Below are 12,846 nucleotides of genomic sequence, written 5' to 3' on the forward strand. Positions count from 1 at the left end.
ACCAGATAGTGATGATGGTTGCACAATATTGGGAATGTAATTAATGTCACGGAATTGTACACTTAAAAATGGTTCTGATGGCACATTTAACCCTTTCTGTTTTCTAAAATATAATTTAAAATAATTCTGACATAATACATGGTTGCTATAAAAAAATCATACAATGTAAAGCAGTCTAAGCTATGGAAATTCTCCTGCTTAGTTAATACATTTTTATATCCTATACACGTAGGATACTAGCAAGTCACTTGTTCTGAAACTGTCTTATTTAACAACACACTGTGAACACCACACCTTCTCGTCTGCTTATATTTGCGTGGCATTGCTTGTGCTGGCTGTGTTATTTCAGTGTTTGGATGTGCCCACAATATTTAGTTGAAAATTGATCGAAAGACGTTTAGGTTCTTTCCAAACCTCCCTTTGGAAATAACGCTGCAACTAAGGCGATTGCACGTAGGTCTTTGGTGACTGCCTTCCTGCTCCCTTGGAGTCTGTTGCTGGAATGCCTGGGTCAGAGGCTTTGTCCGGGCCTAGGCTTTTGGCCTAGGAAGGCTGAAAGGCTCCCCGGAGTGTCTTGGGTACTCTGCAGACAGGTGCCCGACTCTCCATGGAAGTCAGCCCCTCTAAAGCAGCAGTCTCCCGATAAAGGAAGGGATTAGAAACTGCCGGCAACCAGGACCGCTCAAATGCCCACTTCCGGAGCTCACTTTGCTGTGTTTGCTGTTATTGTCTAGTCGCTCAGGCGTGTCTGACTCTCTGCGACCCCATGGTCTGCAGCCCGCCAGGCTCCTCTGCCCACGGGATTCCCCAGGCAAGAATACTGGAGTGGGTTGCCATTCCCTTCTCCAGGAGATCTTCCTGACCCAGGGATCGAACTCAAGTCTCTTGCACTGGCAGACAGGTTCTTTACCACTGAGCCGCAGACCTGTATTCTATTTGCTCTCGATAAAATGACAAAAGGAAACCAAAAAAGACGGCAGACATGGATCGCCGTCTCCGATGGATGAGCAGTGTGATCGGTGGAAGGGGAGTGGAATCTGAAACCCCTGTTCTGTTCTCCCTCCTCGAGGGGGGTGGGGGGGGAGGTTCCTGGATGCATGAGCAAGCTATGGGGACGTCCCACCTGGCACTGAAGCGAGATCCTAGGAAAAGAATGTTCATTCTCCTAGGGACGTGATATTACATTTCTCCCTCCTCAGAGCCAGCCTGAGAAGAAGGAGAAGAAGGAGGATCACACGGAGTGAAAAAAAGCGTCTCATCAGCGAACACCATCCCTGCAATGACCACATAGGACGTAATGGAAGCTGCGGAAAAAAAGAACAGTGACCAGATCGGCTTCCAAGAGGGTCCACGACACTGACTGTTATGCTGAGTGATCTCTGTGTGATCTCTGTGATACGGAAAAAGTTATTGGCGGGAAGAGGAGAAATTGACTAGAGGAAGATTGAGCCTTAGTAGAATGGTCAGCAAAGCTCTCTACAGAGAGTAACACGAATTCCAGAATCAGGGACATTCTTAAAAACTGCTGTTTCGAACTCTGCGTGAGTCACATTCAGAAGAGCTGGCTGAGACATGTCAGTTTCCCCTTCTGCGGGGCCAGCTTATCTCCTCTCGTCAGGCTCACGGGCTGGGCCCGGAGCAGCTGCACCTCTCCCGTGTGACTCCAAACCGAGGATGACGGCAGCCTGGAGCACTGCCAAGCCCAGCCAGGGCCCGCCCGAGGTCCGAGTGAGTGCCGGCAGCTGGGGAAACTTCACAGACACATCCACAAACTCCTCGTGCTGAAATTCTGTCCTCGGGCAATGCTGTTACAATTCTGACACTTGATGCTAGAGATTCCGGCCACAGGTAGGTGTCTGTATATGTTCCTCATAAAGCAGTTAAGCAAGATGTGGAAGCTTGTACGAGAAAAGGCAAAAAAGGAGAAGCAGCAGATGGATGCCAACAGCGACTGCTGCAGCTAAAATTCCAGAAATCTCGTGGCTAGTGGCTAACAAGCCGCCAGGATGCTAAGCTCTAGTTTACTCGAAAGCGTCTTTATTTAGAAAGTGAGTCATGACCACGTACTTGGTTTTGCTTCATTCAGGTTTGTTTATAATCTTGGACAACCAAGCCACCCAAAGCTCACCCTCTTTCTGAACACACGGAGATCGCTCTCTGCCGTGAACCTGAAAGCTTAGTCTAGGAGCCAGCGGACCCAGCCACGCTGGTAAGAAAGAAGCGGTACCGACCGTTCCACTAGGGGTCCTCCGGGAGGAGACCCTTCCTCACATAGACTTTCAGTGCCTGGCCTCTCGCTCTATCACAGTTGCCAGGCAACACCCCAGTTTTGGTTAAACCTGCAGGACGGAGATCAGCACTGGGAGAAGACATACATGAACAAAATGATTCAAAGGGCTCTATTCTTTGTACTTACCTATTTATTCATTCATTTGGCCACGTTGCATCTCGGTTGCAGCAGGCTGGATCTTTCGCTGCCGCGCGTGACTTCTCTAGGTGCGGTGCCCAGGCTCAGTGGTTGCAGTGAGTGGGTTCTCTGCAGCGGCTCATGGGCTCCGGAGGGCACGAACTCTGTAGCTCTACAGCATGTGAGATCTTAGTCGCCCACCAGGGATCGAACTGGTGTCCCCTGCATTGCAAGGCGGATTCTCAACCACTGGGCACCAGGGAAGTCCCCCAAAAGTCTCACTTTAAGTGAATGAACTTGCCTTCCGTGGAGCCACAGTTCTGCCTGCCCACTCCACTGCACCCCCCGACATAGTCACTCTTTCACTGAATTGGATAACCAACTCAGTCAAATACACTGCTTCTCAGACTCGAACACCTCATTCTTTTCTTAAACTCTTAGGAGGAGACATTGCCTTCCTCTTGACTGTGAAATGAAAGCAATTACAAGAGAGCATCTTCACATGCTTTCACAGCCTCAGCATCCAGCCAGGCTGCCTTGGGCTTCCCTGGTGGCCCAGATGGTAAAGAACCCGCCTCCAATACCGGAGACCTGGGTTCAGTCCCTGGGTTGGGAAGATCCCGTGGAGGAGGGCATGGCACCCCACTCCAGTATCTTGCCTGGAGAACTCCATGGTCAGAGGAGCCTGCGGGGCTACAGTCCATAGGGTTGCACAGCGCACTGGCTTTCTTCCCATTCCCATTCGTGTGACGGAACAACATTCCTCTGCGTAAGGCCGAGATCCACACCTGCGCTCCTGGTTCCACCACCATCGCCACTATCCCCCTCGTTCAAGCACATTCAAATGCCTGCCCACCCACAAGGGCTGCCTGTTAGGTGGCATGGAGGTTCCCAGTGGAGGGCCATAACCCAAATAACTCTGGGTCCCCGAGACAACCTCAGGGGAAAACAATGGCACGATGCTCTCGTGAAATCCTGTTATTATCCGTTCCCACGTCAGGTTCATCTGTGGTCCCAACTAGCAATTATAACTCTACCAAGTCATAGAAATCTCTAAGATTCCTAAATCTCTAAGAATTCTCTAAGATTCTAAATTGCTAAGATTCAGCAGATCTGAAGAAATGTGGAGTGGGCCGAAAGCTCTGCTTCCTCTTTCACAAGACTGTAAATGAGCACTTTGTTGTTGTTTCGAGGTCGCTAAGTGATGTCTGACTCATCGCGACCTCGTGGACTGCAGCACGCCAGACTTCCCCATCCTTCTCTGTCTCCCTGAGCTTGCTAAAACTCATGTCCATGGAGTCGGTGATGCCATCCAACCATCCCATCCTCTGTTGTCCCCTTCTCCTCCTGCCTTCAGTCTTTCCCAGCATCAGGGTCTTTCCAATGAGTCAGCTCTCCTCATCAGGTAGCCAGAGTATTGGAGCTTCAGCTTCAGCATCAGTCCTTCCAATGAATATTCAGGGTGGATTTCTTTTAGGATTGACTGGTTTGATCTCCTTGCTATCCAAGGGACTTTCAAGAGTTTTCTCCAGCATCACAGTTTGAATGCATCAGTTCTTCAGCACTCAGCCTCTTTTATGGTCCAACTCTCACATCTGTACATGACTATTGGAAAAACCATAGCTTTAACTGTACAGACCTTTGTTGGCAAAGTGATGTCTCTGCTTTTTAATATGCTGTCTAGGGTTTTCATAGCTTTCCTTCCAAGGAGCAAGCATCTTTTAGTTTCATGGGTTGGGAAGATCCCCTGCGGGAGAGCATGGCAGCCCACTCCAGTGTTCTTGCCTGGAGAAGCCCATGGACAGAGGAGCCTGGCGGGCCACAGTCCATGGGGTCGAAGAGAGGCGGACGTGACTGAAGCAACTTAGCGCAGCACAGCACATGTTTTGAAAACTCACAGCAAAATAGTTGCTGAATTTTTATTTGTTTTTAGTTCTGCATAGGATACGCTGATGTTCTAATCTGAGGACTCACATCTTCAGTTCCACAAAAATATCATACCTTTGCTTATTTATTCCCTGTATGTTCCCTGTTATAAAATGCCCGTTGAGCACTGCACAATCCTGTGAAGCTTCTAGATTCGTGCAGAGGTGTGAGGTCCAGCTCTATAACCTGTGGCGGACAGAGTCAAGGTTGGGGGGTATGGATGCACCTCTCTGGACTCTTGTATTTCTGACAGAGCAGTCACAGTGTTGGCCTTAAGTTTTCTTGTTTTTGGTCTGTAACGATGCGCCTCCATTTCTTTCTGGTTCTTCCAATGATTCTTCCTTATTTTCTTCTGTTTTTTCTTCTCCCTTTTTAAAGTTTGGTTACACATCTGAACTTCCATATTTTACTCTCTATTTCAGTGTGTTTCTAGCTGGAAGTCGGGCCTTTCCTCATCACAGAAGGTCATATTGATGGTGACTGCCTTAGGTTTTAGTAAGGAAAATAGCACCCCCGCCCCAAATAAAAATAAATCAGAATAAGGATGTCAAGAAAGAGGAATAGAAAGAACACTCAAGAAGCAATGATAAGAACTGAAACAAGCGAAATACATGTCACTAATTATTGACACTGCAGTTGTGACTCTCAACATAACTGTAAGAAGTGAAGTGAAAGTTGCTCAGGCGTGTCCGACTCTTTGTGACCCCATGGACTACACAGTCCATGGAGCTCTCCAGTGGGTAGCTGTTCCCATCTCCAGGGAATCTTCCCAGTTCAGGGATCGAACCCAGGTCTCCCACATTGCAGGTGGGTTCTTCACCAGCCGAGCCACAGGGAGTCTATAGGATCTAAAACAAGTTTAACAACAAAATTAGTAAAAATCCAAAATATATTTCAGGCGATTTAAAGGAAACTTAGATTTTTTTTTTGTGGGTCATTGATCTTTCATTGATACAGAACTTTTACCAGTGTTTACAAACTTCTGCCCCATCCCCTTTCCCTGAGACATTTAGAACATCAGCATTTCTAAGTTTTTGCCAGTTTTTAGTGTAAAAGACACGTGCTATTTCACTGTTGACTATTTTCAAAACCAGAGCTAATTACCAAGGAGAGAAATGTCTATACAAAATATCATGACTTTAAATGTTTGTCTTAAAATTATACCTCTTTTCTCCAGAACGTATCTCAGCTTCGTGAATATTAACATCTGTGCCTTGGGAGCTATGTCAAATATTTGAGATTTCCCAATTCACAGACTTTGGTCTCTTGTTTCGTGGTTTACTTTGGCGGGTCAAGAAAAGTTTGTCACTCTTTACAAAGATAGACGATATAACGGGAATTGAACATATTTCAGTTTTTCCCCTAGTCGTCCCGTGTAAAAATTGACCTGCATCTTCTCCTAATTTTTTTTTCAGTCCTTAGCAATCCACCTACTTTTGTTTTGCTCAGATGCCTTATGAAATCCTGTATCCATGATGCAAGGAGCAGGAGAAAGGAATTCGTTCATAATTCTCCCCTAGTCCAACTTAGATGTCTCTCCAAGGCAGGCTATGGATTGCTTAGCAATCCAATTGTGTTTCAGGGAAAAAGAAAAAGAAAAAACAAAACAACTCAGCTCCCGCACGTTCTGTAGTGCGTGTTAGTCAGATATGTCCATGGCAACTGTGTTTAGGCATTAGTAGTGAAAAGAAAAATAAATAAATAAAACGGCTGAAGGTTTCTCATACAGATTTAACCGTCTTGTTCGGTCAGTTGCTCATCCACTGCCTTCCCTGCCATCTCGGTCTCATCACAGTAGCAGAGCTGATTTTCTGTTCCTTGTTTACTGTCTCCCCCGATCCCTGGAGTCGAAAGGCCGAGTGAACAAACACGGGGCTTGTTTAATTCCTAACCAGCCACGGAACAGTCATTTCCCTGCAGGATAACTGGCTTTGGGGGAAGAAAAGACAAAACAAAACAAGCTCATCAAGGGCAGCTTGGTCTGGCTCCGCCCCTTCTCAGAAACCAGCCTGGGCGAGAGCTGCTGGAGTGAGCCCTCATTGAAGGCATATAGGAAGAAGGCCAGAAAGACACTTTACCTGTTGCCTCAGGCAAAAAGAAGTGTGCTTTGACCCTCTTTCCGGGCACTTTTTCTCTCATTATCCTGACAGTAAGTAGAGCTCTGTTTTGTTGTGTTGTGACAAATATTCGGGTGGACGCTGCGAAAATCAATTTTCCAGATGTTTCCAAACACTTGCGTGTTCTGTACTGAAGACCTAACAACAAAACGTTTGTTTTTTCCCAGCCAACTTTCAGTGTGTAGGAACAGTAACAGAACATAGGAAAAGAGCAGAGCTTGCTTCTGTGCCAGCTAAGGGAGGCGCGTCTGAGTATTTCGATGTGAAATCCGAAAGACATTTTATTTGCAAACATTTGGGCAAAATTACTTTGTGTGATTTCTTTCCTCTTTCTGTTTCTTTTTTCTCTTTCTCTCTTTTTTTCTTTTCTCTTTTCTCTTTCTTTCTTTTTTCCACTTGCTTTATAGTTGGGTTTTTTTTTTTTTTTGGTCAGTTATTCAGGAACTTTTGAATTCTGAAAATTGAGGTAAATTGTTTTATGCTTCCTGTTTATCAGAATCAAGCTTCAAGTCATTTGAGTCCGGATAATTATTCCATGGCAAAGCTCTTTGGATAAAAGTTGCTCGATTCAATCAGGAAGGTAAATATCAAAAGAAAGTACTTCCTTGGGATTGCTTCTAATGGACATGATTAATTATTTAGATGAATTTACATTAGCAGAATTTTTGTTAATTAGCTATGGCTTTTCTTTTTAAAAGTAAATAACAAAGATTATAATTCAGATGAGATACTATTCAATTGTTCTATTCATATAATTGAATTTCTTTTATAAAATGTCAAAATGGGATGTATCTTACAGATTCAGAATTTAATCCTATGTTTTCCATTGTAATACTGAATGTTATTGTAAAATTGTGTAAATGGTCCGCTCTACTTCCTTACCAGTACTCATCTCCCAAACAGCATATATTTGATGTGAAATTTTATAATCATGATTATTGAACTAATATTTTAAAGCCCTTTTTTGCAGTTCCTAAAGGTAGGTAATATTTTCCCTCAAAATGTGACCAAGGCTTTTTTCTTATTACACTTTTTTTTTCTAGCTTATACTCCACCGTATCTACTTTCTCTTTATTTAATGAACAGGCTAAATGCATATGAAACAGAAAAGTGTATACCAGCAAACTCAAGCACTTCTGTGCAAGAATCTCCTGAAGAAATGGAGGATGAAAAGGGAGAACCTGCTGGTATGTTTGACCATTTGATCCCTTTCAGTTAGCAGTATTCTTTTATTTCGTTGCCTCGTGGTTCTCTTATATTTTAAGTAGCAGACTGCATTTATTTTGTTTTCTGAGGAGCTGTAAGGATGTATTTTGTTTTATTGAATGAAAGATTCTTTCAATTCTATAGTGCTTTACAATTTTCAAAAGGTTCACACACACAATTTCATATAAGCCTATTTGCCGTTGTTCAGTTGCTGAATCGTGTCTGACTCTTTGCGACCCCTGGGCTGTGGTGTGGCTTCCCTGTCCTTCACCACTTCCCGGAGTTTGCTCAGATTCTTGTCCGTCGAGTCGGTGATGCTGTCCAACCGTCTCATCTTCTGTTGTCCCTTCTCCTTTTGCCCTTGATCATTCCCAGCACCAGGGTCTTTTCCAATGAGTCGGCTCCTATAATAACCCTTTTTTTCTCTCACCCCTATATTGCCCCTACCCCTTTCCTCTCCCCGCTGGAAACCACCAGGTTGTTCTCTGTATCTGTGAAAACTGCATTTATTGACTTTGAATTTCTCTCCAGTTATTGGAATTGAGAGACTCACAGTTGTCTCTGAAAAACAACCCAGAACTGCAAAGACAAAGTTTTCCTCATATTTTTTTTTAAAAAAGGAAAGTAACTAAAATCTAATTATGTGGTAATTAGATTATAAGCAATTATTGAGCTTCCTAGGTGGCTCAGTAATAAAGAATCTGCCTGCCGATGCAGGAGACCTGGGTTTGATCCCTGGGTCAGGAAGATCCCCTGGAGAAGGAAGTGACCGCCCACTCCAGTCTTCTTGCCTGGGAAACTCCATGGACAGAGGAGCCTGGTGGGCTACAGTCCATGGGGTCACAAAGAGTCAGACACGACTGAGCACATAGCAACTATTAAGGCTGCCATCATGGGTAGTAAATTTAGAGTCAAGAAATACTAACCACAGCATCTGCAAAAATAGAGGAATTTTAATTGGGGGCATTTATTTTCAAGGCCATACATTTTCTACCCAGAGATTATTTCCAAGAACTATGACCAAGTGACCCCACTGATTGTCTGTGTGCATTAGAGCCCCGAATCTCAATAGCTCAAGGCAGCAAAGGTTTGCTTGTCACTCTTTGCAGTCTAAGTCAGGTCGGCAGGGAAAGGGACGCAGGTTGGCTCGGTGGAGGGATCTCCGCACAGACACGCAGGGCCCCAGGCTCCTTCACGGAGCGACTCCGCCAGCGATCGTGCGAGACTTTGGAGATTCTCCCTGGACCCTCAGGACGCGGAAGGCCTGAGACAGAAGAAGGAAGCTTGCGCAGGGCTCCGTTAACCGGGCCTGGGCCCACATCCCACTGCCAGAACTCGAGCATTTGGTCCCGCTTCGTTTGCAGAGGCGGGGAAGGCTGTCTAGCATCGTGCCAAACAGGAGCTGATGGATGCCGATGAGGCACTCGACACTCTCCACCACTCCGCCCCTTCTCACGGATGCGGCGGGGGTGGTAATGGTTTAGCTGCTATGGCGAGTCTGGCTCTTTGCGACCCCCGCGGGACTGTAGCCCACCAGGCCTCTCTGTCCGTGTGCTTTCCCAGGCAGGAGTACTGGAGTGGGTGGCCGTTTGCTTCTCCAGGGGATCTTCCCAGCCCAGGGATCAGACCTGCATCCCCTTGTCCTGGAGGGCGGATTCTTTACCGCTGAGCCCGTGGATAGGACAGCTGACGGAATGGTGCTCTGTGCCCTGCTGAACGCCCCCTGGGGTGCCCTGTGTCTTGTGGGCTCTGGGACCACCTGCCGTGCACATAAGGACTGTGGGCCTGTTCGCCATCCTGGTGGGCCCTGGAATGGCTTCCGCGGGAGCTCATGATTTCCCGCAGGAGTTCAGCTCCAGCGGTAGAGCGTGCGCTGTGTGGCGGCTGTCGTGGTGTGGGTCTGTGTTTGGGTCCCATTGCTCTGAAGAGTGACGGCGACGGGAAGCCGCCTGCGCGGTGAAATTGGAATTTGTCTTCAACCGCTCTCTTCTGTTGACTGAGCTCCTCAAGGGATGACAATCTAAATTTGTTCTCTCTCTTTTTTAATATAGGAATGGGGGTTCCTGATACTTTTAGCCCTTCATATGTGCATACTTTCACATTTAAATCAAAATGTCCATTTTCCTGGAATGCCTCCCCAGAACCTGGGAAGGGTAGATAAATATAACAGGTCTTTTATGGATGTTGTTTACACACCAGTCTCCAACTTGACCCAGCAGATAATGAATACGACGGCATTTGCCCCCGTTATGAAAGGTAGGTGTGCCACTGGCCAAAAAGTATTACCGATTTTATTAGTTTATTTTTGAGTTGAAGTACAGTTGACTTACAGTGTCGTCAGTCTCTGCTGCACAGCACACTGACTCATACACACAGAATCGTTCCTTTTTCCTATTCTTTCCCATTATGGTTTATCACAGGATTTTGAATATAGCAGTATAGTGGACCTTGTTGAGTATCCACCCTGTACATAAGAGTTTGCGTCGGTCCATCCCACACTCCCGGCCTGCCTCTGCTCCATCCCCTTCCTCCTTGGCAGCCCCAGGTCTGCCCTCTGTCTGTGAGTCAGTTTCTGCTTCATAGAAGGTCCATTTGTGCCCTTTTTCATATTCCGCATATAAGCAGCGTCACATGGCGCGTGCCTTTCCCTTTCAGACTCACCCAGTAGGATCATCTCTGTTGCGTCCACATTGCTGCAAACGGCATTCATTCTTTTTACGGCTGGTCTGCATTCCGCTGTATATACGTGCCACATTTCTTTATGGTTTTTTGCTAAAATGTGTGCGTTTTTAATGTGAAGCCACAGTTAACTGTGATGCTGATTATCTAGATAGCAAGATAGCAGAGCTTTGTCAGTTCTTTCTCTCATTTAGCCTGAGCTATTAGCCTTTCAAACCCTTCTGGCTTAATGAGAATCTACTTCGGGCCGGCCTCCATTTCTATTGGAATTTAAATAAAGGAATAGCTTTATAGTTTCAGATTTGCTGAATACTGCCTAGGAGGAATATGTTATTGGTGAGTGTAGGTGTTTTTAACATGGAAATATAATGATTAATATGTATAATTTAGGAAAAAACATATAAATAAAAGAAATTAGGTATGGTTATTATAACGTTAATTTCAGAACTGTGAAAATTAAGGGTGAATAACCTAAGGATATTCTGTCTGCATATGGTATAATTTGTAAACATCTTTAAAGTCCTTCATTCTAGATTTTTGCTGTTTGGCTACACCATGCAGCTTGTGGGATCTTAGTTCCCAGCCAGGGATCAATCCCATGCCCCTGAGTGGAAGCACGGAGCCCTCACCCCTGGACTGCCAGGGATGTCCCTAAGGGCGTTCGTTCTAAATGAGGCCTCTGGGTAACTGAGAGGACCACAATGTGCTTTTCACTCATGGGCAGGCTGGGTGCAGTCTGGTTACCTACTCTTAAATTCTGGATTTGAACAGGTAAAATTGCTTGCTGTTAAAGTCCCTTTGTGTTCTTGGTCACCATATAAGGCAAAGACTATATGAAGTTCATTTGCTTAGTAAAGCTAAAATCTGGAGTCCTTTGACCACATTGTAACTGCCACAGTTACCTCTATTTTGGTACCCTGATTCTCTAATATATACTTCTTTCTTGGCATAACCATTTTATATACCTAAAATTTTCCCTAATGCCTGTCATTATTAAAGGAAAACTGTTAATTCTCATGCATATCTCTTGATTTTAGAATCTAAAATGACAACCAAAAAATTCCCTTTTTTGGGGGGGGGTTATATTTAATTTAAAGGTAGAATGATTTTAGTTGATTACAATGGAAAATAGGTGATGGCCAAGTTGAATATCACATTCTGTTTTGGTGAAACTCTAACAATCCTCTATGTTTTTTTTTTTTTTTTTTAACCATACAATTCACAGGAAGAAGAATCATTGGGGTACCAGATGAGAAATCCATGGATGAAATAATGCTAGACACTTTCTCATACAGCGTGGGCGTCATCTTTAACGACTCTTTCTCTTATAAGTTAAAATTTTATCGGAGATATTACGTTCCCATTTTGAAGGAGGATTTTTTCACAGGTGACTTTCCGTGTAAAGTGTTACTGTTGCGTTTTGCATGTTTTTAACACAAGCGCTAGGATGGGACAGGCGGCAGAGGTACCCGTGCGAGCACCAGATTCGACACACACTCTGCTGACCTTGTTCCAAGCTCAGTCGTCTCTTCCCCTCTGAGGATGGCTCTCAAAAGCCCAGTGAGTCATCCAGCAGATATGTAGTGAATTCCCAAGGGCATGCTGGAAAGGACGCAGAGGTGATCGAGACTGAAGTCCCAGCCTCAGGTGAGCGTCCAGGGTCAGCAGGACAGGCCGCAGGTGAGCAGTTAATGACCAGCGCCAGGAGAGGTGCTCGGGGCAGTTAGACCGGGGGCTCCCGAGAAGCCCTGTGATGAGAGAAGCTCTGCCTGGAGAAGTGATGGTTCAGTGAACCCTGGACTGGGTGGCGTACGTGGGGAGCCAAGGACTTCACCTTCCAGAGAGTAAAGGGGGTTGTGGACGGGGGCGCTGGGGTGGGGAAGAGCATGTGGTATGCCACTCGGCAGAGGAGCCGTCCTGTGTTTAAGTGGGCAGAGCTCACAAAAGGGGCCGCGGCGGGAGGAGGAGGCTGGCCCTGCTCGAGGGCTGAGGCGGCGGAGAGGCATCAGGGTGCTTTGATCAGGGCAGACGCGGTTAGGTTTCCAGGCCTGAGGGAGCACTGGCCCCTCGGGGAGAATGAGTGAAATGTACTAGTTCTGCTTCACAATGAGATGTTCACTGGCCACTGCCTGCTCTGCTCCTCTCCGCTCACATGCTGAGTGATAGAACACTCGGTGGCACAAAAGAGACAGCAAAGCGTAGGATTGGATGGACAGGATGCGTCTGCAAGGGTCAGCCTTCTGGTGGGTGACTGTTACAAGCAGTGAATAAACAGAGGAATTCTGAAGCCGGGGGGATTCTTACTGCTTCAGAACAACCGTGATTTGAACTCCACACGTTCCCTAGACCAGAGTGGAGATGTTCTCATTCTGGCGGCCAGGAAGGGCCTGTGTGACGAGTTTACCTTTGTAGAGAGAGCAGAGGACAGGAAGGCGTGCGCCCCAGACCCTCCTGCAGGGAGAGCGTTTGGGCACCAAGCCAGCTCTGGTGCTGCAGCGCCTTTGGCGTCTT

General features: G+C 46.1%; 1 protein-coding gene and 2 long non-coding RNA genes across 4 annotated transcripts in view; 2 read left to right on the forward strand and 1 right to left on the reverse strand.

Moving 5' to 3' along the window:
• The first annotated feature begins 1,730 nt into the window (after nucleotides 1–1,730).
• LOC138414573 (uncharacterized) lies at nucleotides 1,731–5,940 on the forward strand. Its single transcript, XR_011246897.1, has 2 exons — nucleotides 1,731–1,848; nucleotides 2,087–5,940. It is a non-coding gene; the product is annotated as an uncharacterized lncRNA (long non-coding RNA).
• On the reverse strand, nucleotides 4,942–6,596 carry LOC138414572 (uncharacterized). Its single transcript, XR_011246896.1, has 2 exons — nucleotides 5,498–6,596; nucleotides 4,942–5,181 (listed from the first exon to the last, which is right to left on the reverse strand). It is a non-coding gene; the product is annotated as an uncharacterized lncRNA (long non-coding RNA).
• The window catches only part of ABCA6 (ATP binding cassette subfamily A member 6), a 60,778-nt gene continuing 54,101 nt past the window's right edge, over nucleotides 6,170–12,846 (forward strand). For both annotated transcript variants that reach the window (XR_011246895.1, XM_069542246.1), the window contains exons 1-5: nucleotides 6,170–6,482; nucleotides 6,947–7,030; nucleotides 7,537–7,637; nucleotides 9,708–9,912; nucleotides 11,561–11,722. Coding sequence is in view for 1 of the 2 variants with exons in the window: in XM_069542246.1 (XP_069398347.1) it covers nucleotides 7,542–7,637; nucleotides 9,708–9,912; nucleotides 11,561–11,722 (463 nt within the window). In the remaining variant the exon portion in view is untranslated. The remainder of the gene's footprint in view (nucleotides 6,483–6,946; nucleotides 7,031–7,536; nucleotides 7,638–9,707; nucleotides 9,913–11,560; nucleotides 11,723–12,846) is intronic.

This window comes from Ovis canadensis, chromosome 11, assembly GCF_042477335.2.
Source record: "Ovis canadensis isolate MfBH-ARS-UI-01 breed Bighorn chromosome 11, ARS-UI_OviCan_v2, whole genome shotgun sequence".
Taxonomy (NCBI): Eukaryota; Metazoa; Chordata; class Mammalia; order Artiodactyla; family Bovidae; genus Ovis; species Ovis canadensis.